The sequence below is a fragment of the Triticum dicoccoides genome, chromosome 3B (genome assembly GCF_002162155.2).
Source record: "Triticum dicoccoides isolate Atlit2015 ecotype Zavitan chromosome 3B, WEW_v2.0, whole genome shotgun sequence".
In the NCBI taxonomy this organism is placed as follows: Eukaryota; Viridiplantae; Streptophyta; class Magnoliopsida; order Poales; family Poaceae; genus Triticum; species Triticum dicoccoides.
The window spans coordinates 433817181-433837241 of NC_041385.1; the positions used below are offsets into that span (position 1 = coordinate 433817181).

The 20061-nt window shown below is 48.6% G+C and overlaps 3 protein-coding genes across 4 annotated transcripts; 2 read left to right on the forward strand and 1 right to left on the reverse strand.

Moving 5' to 3' along the window:
• Positions 1–1158: 1158 nt before the first annotated feature.
• LOC119276367 (5'-deoxynucleotidase HDDC2-like) lies at positions 1159–4640 on the forward strand. Its single transcript, XM_037557419.1, has 8 exons — positions 1159–1419; positions 2582–2706; positions 2828–2865; positions 3001–3111; positions 3196–3275; positions 3613–3649; positions 4084–4125; positions 4212–4640. The coding sequence occupies exons 1-8, from the start codon at positions 1159–1161 to the stop codon at positions 4289–4291; spliced, it is 774 nt and encodes a 257-aa protein (XP_037413316.1). The 3' UTR covers positions 4292–4640.
• A 330-nt stretch (positions 4641–4970) lies between these two features.
• Positions 4971–11471, reverse strand: LOC119276366. 2 transcript variants are annotated; one of them, XM_037557418.1, is made up of 9 exons: positions 11256–11471; positions 9979–10090; positions 9793–9875; positions 8967–9092; positions 8746–8866; positions 8561–8645; positions 8025–8138; positions 7898–7937; positions 4971–5430 (listed from the first exon to the last, which is right to left on the reverse strand). In XM_037557418.1, the coding sequence occupies exons 2-9, from the start codon at positions 10064–10066 to the stop codon at positions 5278–5280; spliced, it is 810 nt and encodes a 269-aa protein (XP_037413315.1). In that variant the 5' UTR covers positions 10067–10090; positions 11256–11471; the 3' UTR covers positions 4971–5277. The 2 variants fall into 2 exon arrangements, with proteins under 2 accessions (XP_037413315.1, XP_037413314.1); XM_037557417.1 differs by lacking the exon at positions 11256–11471 and adding an exon at positions 10827–11173.
• Positions 11472–17251: 5780 nt separating this feature from the next.
• LOC119276369 (AAA-ATPase At3g50940-like) lies at positions 17252–19545 on the forward strand. The gene is made up of 2 exons (XM_037557420.1): positions 17252–18459; positions 18860–19545. The coding sequence occupies exons 1-2, from the start codon at positions 17476–17478 to the stop codon at positions 19397–19399; spliced, it is 1524 nt and encodes a 507-aa protein (XP_037413317.1). The 5' UTR covers positions 17252–17475; the 3' UTR covers positions 19400–19545.
• Positions 19546–20061: the final 516 nt, after the last annotated feature.

Here is a 20061-nt window from a genome sequence, read left to right on the forward strand (position 1 = left end):
CTTTTTTCTCCTTAGGAACACAAGGTTCCTTGATAATGTAATACTTGCTAAAATCCATCATGGCCACATTTGCATCATCATACTTTAACCATGCTTCAAGCTCCCTCGTCATACCATGCTGTCGCTCCGGTACAACTTGCTCACACACTACACCCAGACTCATAGCTACAATGTCCATACCAAATATACGGGTTTAAGATGACAATCAACAAAATAAATCAAATGGACCACAACACTTGGTTACTATTAAGGTGATCTTGATCTTCATTATTTTCTTAAGCCTAACCATAACCCCAAAGATGACCACTAATCATAGCACTAGATCTAGATACACAAACAATTCTACAAACAATTCCAGGCACATAATACATAAGCAAACATAACCCCAAATGCATCATACTAATTGATTTGACCACACCAAAATGATGAACTAGGGTTTGAGAGGTTATGAGCTAATGCGCACAAAACCAAGATTTTAACCAATCAAAATGAGGGGAACTGAGAGAGGTACCTTGGATGATGAAAGTGCTACGAATCCAGCGGAGAAATGTCAAGCAAATGAGAGAGATTTGAGAGGATCTTGAACTCGGTGGAGAGGTGAGGTGTGGGGTGTGTTGAATGAGTGTGTGTGGATGGGTGGGGGGCAAAGGTCCCTCCTCCCAACCTTATCCACCCTAGAAGCCTACAATCAGGACCCTGGCGATAGGTGTTAGAAGCCTACCGCCAGGGTCCCTGGCGGTAGGCCCCTTTTTCACGTCAGTCAGAGCTAACGGCCGTTAGGCGCCGTGCCGTCACCTACCGCCACGGCACACGGCGGTAGGTTGTGGGGCCTACCGCCAGGACCCTGCGATAGGCAAAAGAGTCATATTTCAAAAAGAAAACATGGGTCAGATCCTTAAATAAGACAAAAAAGTCAAAACACGAAATTTTGCCTATCAGTGACAACACGGACGGCTGGATGATGACGAGGGGCAAGGTTGGTTCGACAGCGTGGGCGTCCGATTCGACTCGACGTCTGCCGTCTGCCCTGTTCCACAGAAGCAGGAGGGGCGAGCAAAGGACGGCACAAGAGGAGAAGGAAAGCAAAGCCGCCGCCGCCCGCCGATTCCTCCGCCTTTTCCACTGATCCCCTCCAACCCGGCGACCGCGCTCCCTCCGATGGCCGTTAGCTCGCGGCTACCCGCCCCTCCCGCGCGCGGCCTCCTCCGCCGCTCACCGCCGCGTATCCTCCCTCCGAGGCGCCTCGCTTGTGGTGCCCGCGCTGTCTCCGGGAGCCCTGGACCAGGCGGATCGCCCCTGCCCAGGCGGCCGCCGGCGCCGCTAGACGCCGCGGCAGTCGCGCCGCCCTCGCCGGCGTCCTCCGCGGCCTCGTCCGCCGCCTCGGCCATCGATTTCCTCACTCTCTGCCATAGCCTCAAGGTAAACCACGCCATGCTTGCTCCTTCCTTTGCTGGCATTACGTGCTGTACCATCAGATTAGTGATACTCCTAGGTCCTAGCCAAAAGAGTATACCTATAATTTTGATACACCTTTGCTAACTTGAGCTAAATACCGGGGAGCACACAAAAACGATACTCGATCCGAGCAGGGCTTCATATATGCAATTTTTGAAACGATCAACTCGTATAGTGAATTGGTGATTCATGAAGTCTCACTATGGCTGCTCAGCTAACAATGTCTAATAAGCAGTATATGATGTGTAGTGCCTGAACATGGACTCCGTTTTCAGTTCATGCCTTCATGCCCCCAGATCTCCAGCAGATCACCTATCCACTACATAAAAGCTCTCAATAGTCGAGTATTTCTTCCTCCAACAGATCCCCTATATGGCTGCCAATGCCTAAAAAATTTAGGCGGCCAACTAAAAACCAGGCCCAACCTCCTACATGTAGGGGTGCCCCCTCCCTTGGTGAGCTGAAATTTCAGCCCCTAGTGGCTGAGGGCCATTGCTGCCTCTTGCTGCGCGCTGCCTTCCCCAGCTATCTGCCACCACCAGAGCTCCGTCCACCACTGCACCATCCCCTCCTCACCCCTGCCACCTGTTTCTCCAGGGTGCACCGCCTTCTGTCCCCTCTGCACAGCCACCGCCTATCCGTAATGTGTGCGCTGCCGTCCTGTGCCCGCTGCTAGAGCTACTTCATGTGCTATTATGGCTCCCTGTCCCCACGTTGCCTCCCCTCCACGTGGGCCGAGCTTGGCTGCTGCAAGTGGCAACACGGCTGCTTCGAGCTGCAGCGCTGTTGAACGTGCTCCAGAGCATCCCAAAGGTAGGGCAGAGCAAGGCGATGGACAACCGGAAGGTGGTGCAGGGCACTGCTAATGGAGTGGGTAGGAAAAATAATAATTCACCCCCTGACATGTAAGTGTGTATACACAAAAGAGGGGTGGGTTTTATTAGGTACTAGTCTGTTCGAGGAGGTGCACGAAAAAGGCTTTACCTGAACAGAGGGAGCCCCAAAGTGAATTTTTAGAAAGGGGTGGGGTGGGGTGGTGTTTTTAGGGATCTGCTGGAGATGGTATCCATCATATTGCACTATTCTGAGGTTTATTTGGTTGTTCCTTGCTCTGCTCTTACCACAGACCACTAAAAGGAAAGGCTGGATAAATCACAGCATCAAGGGTCCCGAGTCTATTGCTGATCACATGTATCGTATGGCCCTGATGGCTTTGATCGCTGATGACCTACCTGCTGTAAATCGAGAAAGGTTAAGTTTTCTATGTTTCCCCCTTTTAATACTGATATTAAAGTGACATTTTTAGGTGCCATTTTCATTAATCATTACTACTCTACCTGCTGCTGAAGGAACATTTATTTTGCTGTAACAGGTGTATCAAAATAGCTATCGTTCACGACATTGCTGAAGGTAGGCCAATAAACATATTTATATTTACTTGTTGATTCTGTGTGCTGTCCTTCACCTGCTCTTTTGTTAGCATCTTTCAGTTTTCAACCAAGTGCTTTTCAACTATTCATACCTTATACCTTATTTTATTAACAGCTATTGTTGGCGACATCACTCCATCTGACGGCATACCTAAAGCAGAAAAAAGCAGGCGTGAGCAAGAAGCTCTAAATGAAATGTGTGAAGTTCTTGGTGGTGGATCAACAGGTATGTCTCCATTTGTGACAAGAATTTTCAGCTCTTAAATGAATGTTCGATAACATTGTGTTAATATAATTGACCGTTTTCTAGCTGAGGAAATTAAGGGGCTGTGGGAAGAATACGAAAACAACTCCTCTGTTGAAGCCAATCTCGTAAAGGACTTTGATAAAGTAAGCCTGCCATTATTTTCTTAACTTCATTCTTTGTTAATAAATATTGGTTCTGCTTTCCTTTACACGTGTTGTCTAATTTGTATCATATATATCAGGGTTATCATTTCTTGTTGCCATGCAAGTTTCTTTAGTTTGGGTTTCCTTCCAGACATGCGAAGCACTTGAAAGCATTTAAGTTATTTAACGGATTTTCTCCAAAAGTTTTGTCTGATGCAAACATGTTCATGTGTATTGTTATGGTTTACTCTGATGCACATTCTGTTTTGTTTTCTTTGTTTTTATGTTCTGTTTGGTCCAGCTTATTTCATCTGTTGCTATTTTTTTTTTGTTTCAGGTGGAAATGATTCTTCAAGCGTTAGAGTATGAGAAGGGTATTAACTTCTGCCATAGTTGATTTGTCTACATTCAAAGAATGAGTCACTTGCTAATTTTAAATAATTTTCCCATATATACGAACTCTGGCACGGTGTGCATTGGTTCTTTATTCTGAAACAACCTGCCCTTATCAATAATATGCGTCTAAATCATCATGTTCTTATTGCATCTTTGTGATCCTTTGATATTGATAATAGTAAAGTCTAGCTAAACTCATGTATACCTAGCTTCGGCAAGAACATAGTTCGAATCTGTTGCTACCTTGTGGACAATAACAGGAAACTACTTGATTCATACGGCCAAACTTGTTTTTGCTTCCAGCACTGTGCAATGTATCAATCCTGCGTGCATATGTTGCCATCTTCCTCTTCTGCACATATGTAATGTACTGATCCATTTATGCTGACTCTGCACATCTTGAAAATTGCAGAGCATGGAAAAGTGCTAGATGAGTTCTTTCTCTCGACTGCTGGTAATGTGATTGATCAACCATATAGACCGTAAAAAGTTGAAATTGCTTCCTTTTGCTAAATATACTTTTCAAACATGTTATTGCAGGCAAGTTCCAGACAGAGATTGGCAAGAGCTGGGCTGCTGAAGTGAATTCAAGGAGAACCAATGGATGTGGACAGAACTAGGGGTAACTTGATGTTTGGTGCTCGATATAGACTATGAAATTTTCATGATGGGGTGGTGTGGTGAATCTCAGACTCCAGATTCAAGCCCACTTCGGGGCAAACATAACCAATTTGCCTCAGCTATCAAGGTGTTGGTAAGGAATAACGGAATGGCATTGACGAAAACTCGGGGATCTAAATTTGGTTAAGAGCTCAGTGGGCTGAATATGCACTGAGACTAGTAGTATGTAGTAAGCAGTTTTTATGTATGCTGTTGGTTAGGAACTTAGATCCAGGAAACACGTTTTTGTTGAGTCAGGAAATAAAAAGGCTGGGGTCGTTCTTGATTACCACCTTCCTTCGGTCGAAATTGATCTCTCTTATCGCTCTGGCCAAGTCATTTCACTCTAAACTTTTTGTGTGATGGATGCGTCTGATGGAGTGAGGGCACATATCCGGAGCCCAGACTAACCAATACAAGCTCATGAAAGTGAATCATCAGCAGTCACTTTGGTTGTCTAATTTACAGCAAATAAAAGAAATTCCAACTCAAAAACGAATGACTTTGACTAAAAGCTCCCACAGTCGCCTTCATAGTCCACAGGAACGTCTCCTCCCACTGAATGCACATCACGGAAGGACCGAAATAAATCCAGAAAAAAGCAAGCACCAATGCCTGGTAATCACAGATTGGTCATAGTGTAGGTGAATACTATTGGTTCCACAAGAGATGAATTACACAACAGTACGTCACTTCCGCTTTTCACTTCATGGCAGACAGATTATAGTCTCTAAGATCTTGACTAAGTTCTACAATCACGGAGTAAATTACAAGAGTTACTACTCATCACTAGCTATCATCAGCTCAATATCGCAAAAAAAGAGACTAATAACAAGTCACTCACAAGCTGCATCTTTGCTAAGAAAAAGAAATCTCTTGGGTTAACTGTGAAACGTCACCAAAAACATTTATATTCCTTTACATGACCACCGGCACCATATCCAGTCTACCTGAACCACCATCTCATACCAGCGTTTATCGGGTCATGAAGAAAAGGGGTGTAATTGCTGATGTAAGGGTTAACTGTCCGGCCAATTTTTAGCCAGATAGCTCTGTGATAGCCAGCAGTGAAAGGAGAATGATACATTAGCTTCAACAACTGCAATTTCCGGATAACCAGAGTGAGATATGAATTCACCAAGACAAGTATTCTGTTAATATAGTAATAAGTTCGTCTATAATCTGAATTACAGGTGAAATATCATGCAAATTCCTCTTTTGTCCTTAAACAAAACAAAATGTTACTTGGGCTAAGTAGATGAATACTAATAGGGCCTTTATGAAAATATTATAAAATGCAGCTGATGGTACCACAAAAGACATTGTCTGGCTCTATTAACATGCAAGTCTCGCAGCCTAAGATGCTGGGTTACCACTTCCCAGGTTTAAAATTCACTAACCAAAAGCAGTTACGCGCTATACTGCTATTTTTGGGCATACAACAGTCCTGACTATACAACCAATCTAACTGAGTTTTCAACAGATTAACAGAAGCAACACCCATTGCCTAGGTCCTTTTCTAAAAGGAAGCGGCAGTGTTTAGTCAAGTTGGTGGCTTAGTGCAGCCATTGTAGAAATTTCTTGACTAGTCTCTTTAGATTGCTGGAAGATATTAATTCTGGACTATTTCCCATATATTTGTCATGTGTGTACCCTTACATGGGCTTCAGCAAGCCCCATGCTCCAGAAGGATGGGCGGCAAGAGAGATGCCTTAGGCTTTGTACAATGCTAGGTGCTTAGTAAAATAAACCGGGTTTTTCTGGAGCACCGGTGCCTATTTGTATAGGAGAGACGCCTAATTAAGCGTCTACCCTGTACAAATAAGCACCGGTGCTTAGAGAAACACTGGTTTATTTATCTAAGCACTTCCCCTAAGCGTCTTGCATTGTACAGGGCCTTAGAGGCTTAGACAGCTGATAAAGCCTAGTTATTTCCTTTCTCAACTAAGAAATTAGTAAAGTAATTTCCTATTGTTAGAGCATGTCCAACCCGAATGGGCTAATTTGGTCCGTCCCCGGACGCGCCTGCTTTGAACCCTCAATTGTCCGCCCGAGCAATCGTGTCCCTCAAATTGTCCGGATGCATGCATATGATTGGTGGGGATGGAGAGAGAAAGAGAAAAGAAAGAACAAAGAAATAGAAAAGGTGGTCCAGTGTGACATCCTGGCTTAATAAGAATGATAGACTACTTATATCAACATGGTGCGCTATCTTTTCCGGGAGCCCATTCTCAAAGTTAAGCGTGCTTGACTTGGAGCAATTTGAGGATGAGTGACCGACCAGGAAGTTGATCCCTGGTGCGTGACAAAGTGCACAGGAAAGACTAGTGTTGGTCTGTGAAGCCAATCTAGATCCTAGGTGGTAGCCAGGCACAACGGACAGGAACCGGTGGGTTTGGCCGGGGCGTTACATCCAGGTTGGGCCATGGTGGACAGCTCGGACATGCCCGGACACCCTCATATTGAGGGTTCGCAGACAGCCCGGACATATGAGGGCGATTTGAGGGGTGCGGTTGGGTGACGTTTTTCCTTCTCTCTCCTGTCTGGGCTGTCCGACCGGACATATAGGGACAAAATGGAGGGTCCGGTTGGAGATGCTCTTAGGCCATCTCTAGCAAATCCCGTAAAAGTGGTCAAACCTACAGATTTACGGTACAGGCTGAAAAAAACGTACCGAATAGATCCTGTAAAATAGCATATCCCATAAAAAAATTGCAGGTTACCGTATATTAGAGCTTCCATCCATCATATATGAAGGATTTGAGCCGTTTTTTGAGGATCCTGTAAAACCGGTCAATGCCGGAGCAGGGGGCCTGCGACGCCGCGCGCGAGCAGCGAGCAGGCGGAGGAGCTCGCCGGTGGCTGGCCGGAGTGTCACCGGAGCAGGCTACGGGCCGGAGCGGCGCCGTTCTGGCCGGCCAGAGTTCGAGTTCGCCCATACGTGCGTCTCGGGTAAGAAGAAGCGTGAGGAGAAAAGGAAGAAAAAACTTTTACGGTACGAGTTTACGGGATCTGTTCTGCCCAATGCCTCGAGGTACCGTAAATTCGTTTTAGAGGGTCCTGTATACTGTTTTTACAGGTGATCTGTTTATGGGATCTGCTAGAGATGCTCTTAGGATTCCGTGTAATCAGCTTCCCCTCCCTTATATTAAAGGAGTTTGTGGACATCCCTACGTAATAGGACGTGGCCATGAGGAACAACCAAACAAAAAATAAACCAATCTAATCCCAATTCTCCCTCCTTGAGTCCTCCTTCCCCTGAGGCCCGACTGCCGACGAGGTACCATCCCCCCTCCTGCGGTCCAGGCCAGTATCCTACTGTAATTATACCAGTATAGGTGATATGCGGGTCAATACAAACGCATTACAAAAGTAAGTGTGATAAATGTTTAATGTGTTGTAGAACTCAGTGAGAGCTTACTATTGTCAAAAGCTGATTGGACAATTTTAGTGTGATGGTAGAATTTACAGATCATAGTATTATGTGTGAAAAAGCCAACAACCCAGTTAACAGTAAACAAGAAAGATCATTTGGCGAAGCCAATCGATGTTAATCAGAAACTAACCTGCCAGTACATGAATGTTTGCATAGCATTGCGTTGTTTCCTACAAAAGTAAAAGAAAAATATAAATGCAAGGTTAAGTGGCCACTGGAAGGGAGTTAATGACAATGAACAAGGCAGGCCTACTGACGAGAACAGGGATAAGATCATAAGAAAGCCCAACAAAATCTCTGCATTTGCAATCAGAAAGTTGACTGCAGTTGTGTTTGCCTCCACCCATGTGCAAAGCGGCTCCAGGTATGCCCTACAAATTAGCAACACGACAGTTATAATCCATTTTGCCAGCATGTTCAACGGGCAAAATATTGTAAACTGATAGCAGATTCAGTTCATACAAAATGACTATTCTGCATTTATCGGCTTGTTACCATGCAATTTTAATACAAACAAAACATTTCTATTTTGTGTTTGACTACTGATGGACCAGGGCTTGCTCATGTGGTCTGTTAGCCATTGCACAAAAAGGCAACAAAGAGTACTTTCAGGGGTTGAGGCTCAGAGAGATGAAAGCATATAACAAAAAAAGCCAAGATAATAACCTAATGGGTATGGAGATCATGCCTAAGCTATTGATTCTTTATGCGCAAAGCTGGAATGATAGCATGCACTGTGTATGCATAGAAGGCAAAACATGTTGTGCCTACAAGTCTGTCAGGTTCATTTTACCTGTAGAGAGAGGAATTGGTAAAATGGCGCCGTAGAAATCTGGCCACATGTTCAAGTGCCCAGCAAATTACCGGTACCAAAACAACTGCCACAAAGGGTTAACTCATCATGTGCAGGAAAGCTGAGACGTTTGGGTAGTAACATGAAAATTTTGATCTAAAAGATTAAATACTTCATATGCTTACGCTTCAAGTGTAGTTTAGATGTAACAAACATAAGGCAGTACATGAATGGAATAAAATCCTTTGATGAAGTTACATGGTGGCACCAGGCCTGAACAGCCTGTGTGTTCCCTACTCTGGGTAGCTGATAGGAAGGGTAAATGTTAGTTAAGTTGTGCAGGGTATCTGAAGTGGGAGGAAGAATAAAAAAAAGTAAATACCACACTCGATTTCATGTTACTGACCCCATAAAGAGCAAATATGGCATAACCTGTGGTACAGGTTGTGCCAAGAAGTGACAAACGATATCCCTTGAGTTGCAGTTGTCGTGTTGCCAGTGGAATGATGCCGATCAACGCAACAATAAGAACCTATAAAAAGAAGTGTGTATGATAAAGAAAATGTGATTTGCACACATCAACAAAAAATCTCCCGTTGCTCATCATAATGCATGCAAGCTAAAAGAAAGCATACAAGATTACACGTTCCACAGACTAACGTAGGTACTATCAAAAGTTGGGAAACTGATACTATAAAGTATAAAATGGATGGTTTAGTTCAATTTACGCAGGGAGGGCACTAAGATCTTGTTTGTACAAAAACCAAGGACCAATCATCCTTGACTACTGGTGTTTTGGCGAAACAAAACTTAAAACACTGTGTTAATCTGCTCTAACATATGCCTAATTCTGTAATAATCCTGACCATCCATTCGCTTATGATTTTGTTTGAAACTAAACTTCCATTAGGCAAATGAAGGGTCAAGATGAAGGTATTTTCATGAAGACCAGCATGCAGGCTTGGCTAAAGCAAAATATGCTCGGACTAGCAGTTAGTCTGATTAATCTCACTTACAGAAGTGAGCTGTTGTTTTACACTCCATTCAAGTAAGCCTAAAAATAGTTATCTGGTGGAGTACAAGATTGAGATGGATCTGACACTTTTAAGAGATGCACCAACTTAGACAAGACTAAGATATTCAGCAAGGATTGATGTTGACATACATATAGAAAAATTACATGTGATACAGTAATTGCTGACAAAGTACATCTGTCCATTTAAGCCATTTACCCAAGCATTAACAGAAAAATGTAATGACCGCTGATCCAACTGAAGCGAAAGTCTGCTTTGTGCTGGTCCAGCAGAATCAGCACCTACAAAATCCACGAAGATCAGATTGACAGGTGAAGATGGCTACAACTTACTAGGTGTTCAGTGTAGAGAGATGATACGATACGAGAATATGCTTGTTATCACCTGGATCATGAGGTATTGCATTATCATTAGCAGCTGTAGATTCTCGCTCTGTTGATGCTGGAAACTGAGAAGAGCTGGCTGAGGACATTCCTCCAGCAACAAAATCAGGACCCTATAACCAAACACAGGATAAGAAACAAACCTAAGCTCTTATAAAACCACGTTATGCATATAAAAATAGAAGTATACCCCAAAAAGGAGACAGAAAAAACATATTAAGGCAGTCACCATCACAGCTTTAATAGCAGTGGAATAATAAAAGGAAGATGGTTTGTGAAATTACAGCAGATATCAGTGACATGATTTGGTTGGAACAAAATAAAAAGATACATGGGAAAAACGTTACAGAAGGTCTTCCTTAAAGAAAGAGGCCGTATATAGATACAACGATTTCAACAATGTAGGTAGTCCTAAAACAAATAAAGCCCCAATGTAGAACTTCAAATTTTATTTTACTTTTTTGCGAGGAAATGTAGAACTTCAATTATTTTGCCCTGCTCCCTATTTCGTACTGCAATAATTTAATCAATTCCTTGCCATTTACAACTTTGATGGCCGTATGTACAATGTTCTAACTAGCACACTGGCAGAGGCCATAGAGTCAAATTGGGCAGAGATCAGGATCGCTCAAATAGGCAGAAACAAATTAGAAGCACAAACAGCTAGACCAACTACGCGGACTGATTACTGAGCATTTGAAATAGAACTAATCAAGCTTGTATGAATCTCAAGGAGTGAAATCCAAAAGGTGGGAACCGTTTGGCAGCTGCGGTTTTGTTCTAGACAAGTTGAAGGGCGAGGTTAGGTCTGAAACAAATCACCGAGGAGGCAATAATGAGGTGAATTACTTGAGGGGAAGAAGGAGGCGAATCTTGGCGACATTGCTTAGCCACAAGCTGAAAACCGGCGGTAAAGGAAGACATGAGCGCAAGGAGGCGAGAATCTTGAGAGACCCTAACGAATTCCACCATAAGTCAGGCACGGCCTAGTCCCACAGCACTCAGTATCCCCCTCGCATCGCACATGTTCATCATCTATTGTCTCTCTCGCCAGTGAGCTGAAACTTTGAGCTCATGGCCAAACAATCTTGGGGGGTCATGTGGCGGGGGCGGCAGCAAGCGGGGCGGTTGTGTGCAATGCGGGGAGCCAAATCGGGTGTGGGGATTAGCGAAGTCAAATGAAGTAGAGCTCCACTACAGAACAGAAGAGAAGAGAACACCAAGGGAGATGAGTAGTACTAGTAACTGGTAGAAGCAGAGGCAGCAGCAAAACCTAACCTGCGTAAAATAATCCAGGGCCGCTTGGAACGGAGCCGGTCGCGGATTCCGATACAGTGGAGCCACGGGAAGGGGAGAGAGAGGGAGGGAGGGCGAGGGAGCCAGCCCTCCTCGAATCTAGACTTGGGCAATCTCCGACGCGAAGGCAGCAGCAGCACAGGGACAGAGGAAGAAGACTGACCCCCTCCCTGCCTGCTGTCTCCTTCTCCTCCCCTTCTTTTTTTTCTCCTCTGATTTTTTTTCTTTTCTTTTCTTTTGCAATGCAAGCCATTGGTTATGTCGTTATGACGAACGCCCACTGCCCCACACGCCACGAAAGCGACCAGTGCGGGGGGCCCGCGACTATCGACGGACAGTTCAGGGGCGACATCGCAACAATGAAGGGTTCCGTGGTGCCAAGTGCCAAGATGCCCCTTTTTCCTTTCTTTTCTTTTCTTTTTCTGTGACCGATAAAAAGACGTACACCACGAGTAAAAAGGGGGGAAATTCGAGTGGGGAGGAGGAGCTAAAGCAAACCGCACCAGATCTCTCTGCAGTGCGACGCCAGATCTGCGCACCCTCAATTAAACTTTCGACCTATTTACAAATGTTTCACGGGACGCGTTTGCGGGATCTATTTCGTGTTGGAGGACTCGCTTTCTCGCAAATACAATAATAAGCACATATTTATCAAGTTCGTTAAGACAAGTTCATCATCATATATATACATGACTAATTGATCATCATACTAGTTCATCACCTCCAAAATCATGCGCAACAAATGAGGTATCAAGTTTAGGTTCATGAATGCACAATAGAACAAGGCAAAATATGTTCAAACGACATAGATCAATCAAGCAACATTCTCAATGTTGCGAAGAACGTCGCCACCAACACCGCCCCTAACACCTTCATCACCATAATTCAAATTGACCGGAGAGCTCGCACCACCATCTTCATGAACTTGAACCGGGGAGCTCGCACCATCATCTCCATGAACTTGAACCGGAGAGCTCGCACCACCATCACCATCATTCTTGGACCAGAAAATTGAGCACGACCACCATCACCACCATTCACTTGGCTTGCCAAAGCACCACCTCCCATGCCGAAGCCACCATCACCGCCGCCACCACCCATGCCGAAGCCACCACCACCATTGCCGAAATAAAAGCCCCCTACAAACCCAACACCACCACCGGCCATAAGATTTTGGAGCTCCGCCTTCCTCTGGAGCATGATCTCCATTCTTTTCAGCTCCCAAAATTCTCTTACCATTGCGTCCATGCCCTCCGGATTCATCATCATGAACCGTCCTCCTCGGCGGTCATCTCGTCCTTCCTCTTTTGCTCCTTAGGAAGAGCTTGCGCTCCTCGAAGGCACATCTCTTTTGCCATTTCTCCTCCTTGTGATTCTCTTTCTTATCGGCCATGGCAACTTTTGCATCCCAATGCTTGGCTAGCATAGCCTCCTTCATCTTCGCCATCTCATCAATTTGATCCCTCAAACCGATTGCCTCGGAAGTCTCGTTGACTCTTGCTTTCTCCTTCTTGTTTCCATCTGTCTTGCCCTTGTTTCTTCCTCCTCTTAGTGCATCATCACTATCATCATCATCCACAACCTCCACTTTCATGCCTCTCTTTGGAGGGGATTCCTTGTCCCTCACCCTCCACTTCTCATTATCCCGGAGCCATTTCCAACAATGTTGAAGATTGAATGACCGGTCATTGGAGGCCGGGATTTTCTTGTAGTACTCATTGGCGATGCAATCCTACACATAAACATTGAGAAAATTGTGAGCTCATAATCTTCCTATGCACGCGACTAGGGACTTAAAGATGAAATGCTCACATAATCACCAATAGTGGAGCCACTTGGTTTTGCACTCCGCACTTGCTCCAAGCATCCGTACCAACGGGAGCAAGCATTGTTGATGGTGTCCCAACGGCCTTGAAGGCCCTTCCAAGCTCCGGCCGGATGGGAATGGCATCATTTGATGAAATTTGTGTTCGATCCTTTGCCAATAGTTTCCATAAGTATGATCTTTGCCGGTGATGGAGTCAAGAGAGACGCTTTCCCATGCTTTAACTAAGCACACATCCTCCGTCTCCGTGTAGTTGTCGGTCCTCCTGAACCGAGTATCATAGTCGGGCTCCAGGATCTCTTGCACATCATCTTCATTCTCATCGTGCACCTCCGCATCGACCTCAACATATGATGCATCAAAATCGCCAAGAGGGGCACTCAAATTCATCGTGCTCTAGGCCAACATCTCTGTATATGTGTAGGGCACATTTTGGCTACAGAAGTCGATGGCTAAAGCTCAATCAAGTGTTCCCAAAGGCCGAAAATGAAGATGACCGATGCAAAGCAAGCAAGAGATTTTTTTTACCCCCCGATCATTTCATCGAACACGTTGTGGGTGTGGCCGGCGGCTTGGCCGTCAATGTGGATGCCGGGGACGGCTGTAGGCGGAGGAGGTGACCGACCCCTTGACGCAATCGCCTTCTTCCTTGGAGGCTTCGCCCGCGCGCCGGTAGGGCTGGTCGAGGCGGTCTTCTTTCTCTTGAGCGGGGGACGTGGAACCGGAGCATGGGCGACACTCGATGCTGCCACGCCGGGTGCGTCGCTTTGAACGAGATGGCTCCCTTGCCGCTTCCTCTTGAGGGCGGCGGCGGTGGCGGGAATTGGAGAGGCAGCAGGAGGAGTGGGAGCCGTGGGAGGCCCAGGCGGGCGGACCAACGGCGGTGGCGGCAGAGGCGTACCATAGTATGGCGCACCCAGGGGCGATGGTGGCTCATCCGCCTGAATTTTGGCGCGGCGCGGCCGTACGGCGAGGTCGGAGGACGGATGGGCGGCGACATCGGGGTAGGAGACGGGAAATGGAAGCTGGTGGAAGTGGTTCGCGCCAACTGAAAGGGGATCCAGCAAAATCAAGGGGATTCCCACACATATGGAGGAAATGGGCTCACGAATGCAGGATCCGCCAAAAAAATCTGGGATGACCCGATTTGGCGGATCTGCTTGGGCCGGTGATAAAGGATGTATCCCGTAAATCGGCGGTTATTTTAGCGGACGACCTGGTTTGCGGGGTCTGCCAGAGATGCTCTAAAGCCCCATAGGACCAGCGTACCAGAGTAGCAATCATCGACGATGAAGAAAGTCATAGATCAGAAGGATCAAATATGTAAACACCCACACGAAGACAAATGAAGACCAGATCCGAACAGATCCACCAAAGACTAGCACCTACCGAATCCCGCGAGATTCGACAGAGACAAACCTTCACACGCCCTCCAGCGATGCTAGATGCACCATCTAGACGAGGGTAGAATGTGAGAGACATTATTCCTACTAAGAGACATTACCGCCACCACATAGCCCCAACCAAGACGCTGGATTTAATAAGCATGAGAACGGGGATCCTCCCATCCGCGGCCGATTCCTGCAATGACACTAGCAGTGGCTGAACTAGAATGCAAGCGGACCAGCAGAGATTTGAATGGCAGAGCGTGCACGACCAGGTGGTGGTACAACTTGTGTTGTTGGTATGCACGGAAGAGCCGGTACCGAGCAGTCGACGCATTTAAGTACTTTGAGAGAAAGTATAAGGTGCATCTGTTGGCATTCTAGGAACCAGGGTACCCAGACTTGCCTACATGCGGCCCACGGCGTGGCTCCCTTGACGGCCTGGTACATCCGATCTTCAGCAACGACGAGTCAAGACCCTCGCAAGGGGCCAAGCCTCGTGAGGCGGACGACACCAAGACCTCCCGAAGGAGCGGCTTCCCCAGGTGGCCTCCTGAGGAGCGGAGATTTCTATGCAAGCACCCACCTCATGAGGCTGAGGTGACGCCAGCCATGGCGACCAAGGCCAGGCGCGCGCCAGTGGGCGCAGAGCGGCAAGTTTCCTCTTTGGTGCTAAGGAGGCAAGCACAGGCGCAGAGTCCTAAGGAAACAACCAAAGGTTACCGTTTGCGTGCAACAAGACCACGACCGCCAGAACGGCAGGATGTATGTCATCGCTGAGCCCACCATTACGTCACGACCAGAAGCTTTGCAGGCGAAGACCACCTTTCGTCAGGATAAGATGTACTACTTGTCCCCCTTCAAAATTGGCCACTGTGGGATCCCTTCCCGCCTAAGTTTTGGGGGAAGAGGACCGAGGCCACTATAAGTATAGCCTAGCCACCACCATATGAGGGATTGGACCCCCGGAGGTCAAACCCCTTGAGCTCATTCCACCCATAGAGCAGACCTCGCAAGGCTGTTCGTCCTTGTACTAGTTCATCCTTAGCCCCCGCGAGGCTAATCCACCACAAAGCAGGAGTATGGTTTTACACCGCAAGGTGGTCGGAACCTGGGCAAACTGTTGTGTCCATTTCCTTTCCAGTTCATCGAGCGAGTTCGTGAGAGCAGTGAGTTGGCTAGCTAGAGAAGTTGAGTTCTTCACACATGCCCCAGAGTTCGAACCTTTCTTGGGTCTACGGAGCTCGGAATCCGACATTTGGCACGCCAGGTAGGGGGCATGTCGAAGCCTGTCTTCCGTCAGTTGTTTCGCCATCGCTCTGCTATTCTCATGGTGGACTCTCGTCGAGTTTGTGCCGAGCGTCGGGCAGCCCTCGCTGCACGCCTCGCTCAGACGACGCCTGCGGGCAATGGTGCTCCCCGCCCTTCCCCGTCGCTTGTGGCCAACGCTGCCACCGGCCCCATGAACCACGAGTAGCCGGACTCGTCACTGCCGCCCTCCATGCGACGCGACGGCCGCACCGCCACTCCATCGCTGACCCCGACGATCGCTGCCTGTGGTGGGGCGTCTCTGGGCGGATGCTGCACTATGTCCTCAAGCACCTCGAGGACGGCAACCAGCCGCCGCTCCAATACCCGGTAGCCTCGGCGCCTGTCCCCCACCGGAGCGGCAGCATTTGGCTGCCGAGGCGCATGGCATGTGGGTCGTCGTCCTCCTCCTCCCTCTCCTCCGGTTCGCCGGCGCTCGCCAGCATCAAGACCGAGCCCATGGAGACGTCGCTCGGGCGGCCATGGTTCCTTCTCCTCCCGTCTCGTGAAGTCTAAGACGGAGCCGGGGCTCGTTGCCGTGAAGAGCGAGTACGACGACATGGCCGCCGCCGATGAGACCGCCCTCAAGTGGGCGCGCGAGGACTACGTCTGGCTGGAGACGGAGCGCTAGTGCCGCGCCTTCGAGGAGATCGCCGCTCGGCGCCGCGGCCGCGACGAGGCCGGCGTCATCGTCCTCAAGGACAGTGACGACGATGCACCACCGCCGCCAACCAAACTCGTCCGCCAAGGCGCCCCAGGGCAGGTGTGTAGCAAGGACGGCGACGGCGTGAAGAAGGAGGAGGATGACGGCGGCGACAACAGCGCCTTCGGCGTGCTCTACGGCCTGTAGGAGGGGCAGCGGACGATGGCGCAATAGTTTTAGTTATGTTTTTAAATATGTTTTTAAGTTTTTATGTACAAATATCAATGAAATCACCTAGTTTGACCGAATATGTGTCGTGTTTGGCCGAATTTTGACCGAGTTTATTTTTCAAAAAACGTCGGCTGGGGTGAGCTTGGGGCGGCGGTTGGGAAACCGATCGCCCCATGCTGATAATTTCACCGACAGGGAGCGCCCCCAGGCAGCTCTATTTCAAGCCCTAGGGAGGCGAACGGCTGGAGACGCTCTAACCTAGTCGCCTTGGGAGTCGTCTGTGCATGAAAAAAATGCCACGAGGGCGTGCTCAATTGGTGGCCCAGCAAAGCCTTGATGGACGAGACTTGCCTGCTCCTTCCGCGTGTGTCCATCCGTGCGGTACGTGACTTAATTTGATTGGAACAAAATAAGAACCGTCTCACCCCCTTAAAATCATGGGGGGAAATGATTAGATTAGGAAAAAAAAAAGACAGCCGTAGAATAAAGTGGGAACACGGATGAAAGCATGAGGAGGGAGCAGGCAAGCCGGATCCCACTTTTGACGCCCTGGTGTGGGGCGGTCGATTGAAGTTTCGAAGAAACCAGTCACCTGGTTAAGGGGTCGCATCCGTGGTCTCCACGTGGAACCTACTAATCTCCTTTGTGAAGTTGCAAACACCGATCACAGCGAATGGTCAATCATCAATCCCCATTCCAACCGACCTTGCGTTTTTCACGACTCCTCCATAGAAACCAACTCAAGCACCTGATTAGAAGATCGAAACCTTAAGCAAACCCCCACTGCTACAGCGTCAGTTGGAGCCGACCATGGCCATGACATCCCCGAACAGCAGAGCACTGGAACGGTACAAGAGCGCCGTCACGACGGCAACTTCCGTGCTGGGCGCGGCCATGCTGCTGCGCCGGGTGCTCGCCGACGTCCTCCCAGGCACGGCCCTCGGCGCGTTGCTCCTCCTGCCGCCAGCCTCCGCCCGGCGCCACGCCGTGCTCATCGAGGAGTTCGACGGCACCCTGTACAACCGTGTCTTCTTGGCGGCCAAGGCGTACGTTTCCACGCTCCTCGCCGCGGCACCGTTCGTGCCGCTGATGAAGGCCAGCCTGCCTCGCGGGGCTGGTGCGGAGCACGTCCTGCTCGCCCTGCGCCCCGGCACGGCGGTCGTCGACGTGTTCGACGGGGCGAAGGTCACGTGGCGCCTAAGCAGGAAGCACGACGGGGGCGCCGGCAGGCGGCGGGCCACGGAGGACGCGCGCGAGGTGTTCAAGCTCAGCTTCGACGCGGAGCACAAGGACATGGTGCTCGGCTCCTACCTGCCGGCCGTCATGGCCCGCGTGGAGGCCATGTCCCAGGAGCAGAGGCAGACCAAGCTGTACAGCAACGAGTGGGGCAAGTGGCGGACAGTGAGGCTCCGCAACGCCTCGACGTTCGCGACGGTGGCCATGGACGACGCGCTGCGGCAGGCTGTGGTGGACGACCTGGACAGGTTCTTGACCCGGAAGGAGTACTACCGGCAGACGGGGAGGGCGTGGAAGAGGGGCTACCTGGTCCACGGCCCGCCCGGCACCGGCAAGTCCAGCCTGGTCGCCGCGATCTCCAACCACCTCCATTTCGACGTGTATGACCTCGACGTCGGCGGCGTCAGGTCCAACACCGAGCTGAGGAAACTGCTGATTCGGATGAAGAACAGGTCCATATTGTTGGTCGAAGATGTCGACTGCGCCATGGCGACGGCGCCACGGAGAGAGGCGACGGGAAGCTCCGACGGGGGCAGCCCTGCTTCCAAGAATCACAAGGTTAGTTTTAGTACTAATCCAACTCATGTTGCAAGTTGCAATGGACGACGAACAAACTGCTTTAGTCCTTTAGACTATTCTTACCAGTACTATTTTCTTTTTCTTGAATCGATTCTTGCCAGTAGTAGTACTACTCTGTACTCCGACATTGAAACAATCAAACAAAACTCTGGGTGACTGTGTATCGCACCCTCACTGAACACGAAAACGACAGCACTGATTTGGTTTGCTTCAAGTACCAGCAAGTCACTGATCTGGGTCACTGTACAGGCGACAACTCTATAGTCGTTGCCGTGCTACTGTTGTTTGTCCAACAAGAGCAGTTGCCACTTCATTTCCTGTGGTTTCCAAATCGATTGTCACCTACTCCTATTAACTAAGCTGTGCGTTGCCTTGCCAGGTCACTCTGTCCGGGCTGCTCAACATGGTGGACGGCCTCTGGTCCAGCAGCGGCCATGAGCGGATCCTCATCTTCACCACCAACCACAAAGACCGGCTAGACCCGGCGCTGCTCCGGCCTGGCCGGATGGACATGCACGTCCACATGGGCTACTGCGGCTTCGTCGCCTTCAGGGAGCTCGCGGCCAACTACCACGGCATCCAAGACCACCGGCTCTTCCCGGAGATCGAGGCGCTTCTGCGGGAGGTGGAGGTGGCACCGGCGGAGGTCGCCGAGAGGCTGCTTATGACCGACGATGCCGATGCCGCTGTCGAGATGGCCGCGAAGCTGCTGAGAGACAGGAAGGCGGGGACCGGGGAAGATGGCGGGTACATCAAGCAGAAACTGCACGTAGGGCCTAGGCGCCCGCGTCGGCCCCCGGCTGCAAGACGGGCGGTGCTTGACGAGGGAATTGGTGGGTCCTCACGACGAGGCCAGGGGCGTGGACCAGGGGCAGGGCGACGTGGCCGGGGTGAGGTGCGCGGACGAGGACGGCGATAGACAATCGTACTCCCTCTGTTCAAGTGCACAGGGGTCTAAATAAAAATTTTGTATCCAAATATATATATAGTGGAGTAAATCACTATGCATGAAAGAAACTTATCATCTTCGCGACCATTAATTTGAGCGGAATATGTTGTAGTTTATTAAAATGTTCACGGCCGACTCAGTCTCTCGAAGGTGCTCATAGGTGTAGGCTGTACGCAGGAGCAGAGCCAGAAAATTTGGCCATTGGGTTTCACTATTTATGAGAACCTGATATTAATTTATGAAGATTAAAGTCTAATTGCGACAAAAATTATAGCACCCATAAACAATATAACAATAAGAAATATAGTATCACATATCACATATTATGTTCAATTAAAAACTGAAAAGTGCAAGACATACCTACGTCTAATGGGTGACATTGAGATGCCTGTATCAAATATTTGGATCTGATGACAGAGTTGTCTTTGAAAAATACTGTTTGATAGCCTAGATCAATCAAAGTCCATCGAGAAAAACAAATAAAAAACCTAGGGCAAAAAAAAAAACACTATCGTACTAGGCAAATAGTCTAGATAGAACATGTACAAAAGGGAAGATGTGGCGACGTAATCTAGTTACCATAATTTTTGGGCCACAGCTGTAGTTGTTATGGATCTGCAGCAGCCTGCTTG

Excerpts from the sequence above, each read along its gene's own strand:
- LOC119276366 (XM_037557417.1), bottom strand. The coding sequence starts at position 10,949 with ATGGTGGAATTCGTTAGGGTCTCTCAAGATTCTCGCCTCCTTGCGCTC. Across the intron at positions 9,876-9,978 it reads TGCAATACCTCATGATCCAG|GTGCTGATTCTGCTGGACCA; the intron begins GTGATAACAAGC and ends TGGATTTTGTAG. Across the intron at positions 7,938-8,024 it reads ATGATCTTATCCCTGTTCTC|GAAACAACGCAATGCTATGC; the intron begins GTCAGTAGGCCT and ends TTACTTTTGTAG.
- LOC119276369 (XM_037557420.1), top strand. The coding sequence starts at position 17,476 with ATGGCCATGACATCCCCGAACAGCAGAGCACTGGAACGGTACAAGAGC. Across the intron at positions 18,460-18,859 it reads CTGCTTCCAAGAATCACAAG|GTCACTCTGTCCGGGCTGCT; the intron begins GTTAGTTTTAGT and ends TTGCCTTGCCAG.
- LOC119276367 (XM_037557419.1), top strand. The coding sequence starts at position 1,159 with ATGGCCGTTAGCTCGCGGCTACCCGCCCCTCCCGCGCGCGGCCTCCTC. Across the intron at positions 1,420-2,581 it reads CTCTCTGCCATAGCCTCAAG|ACCACTAAAAGGAAAGGCTG; the intron begins GTAAACCACGCC and ends CTCTTACCACAG. Across the intron at positions 2,707-2,827 it reads CCTGCTGTAAATCGAGAAAG|GTGTATCAAAATAGCTATCG; the intron begins GTTAAGTTTTCT and ends TTGCTGTAACAG.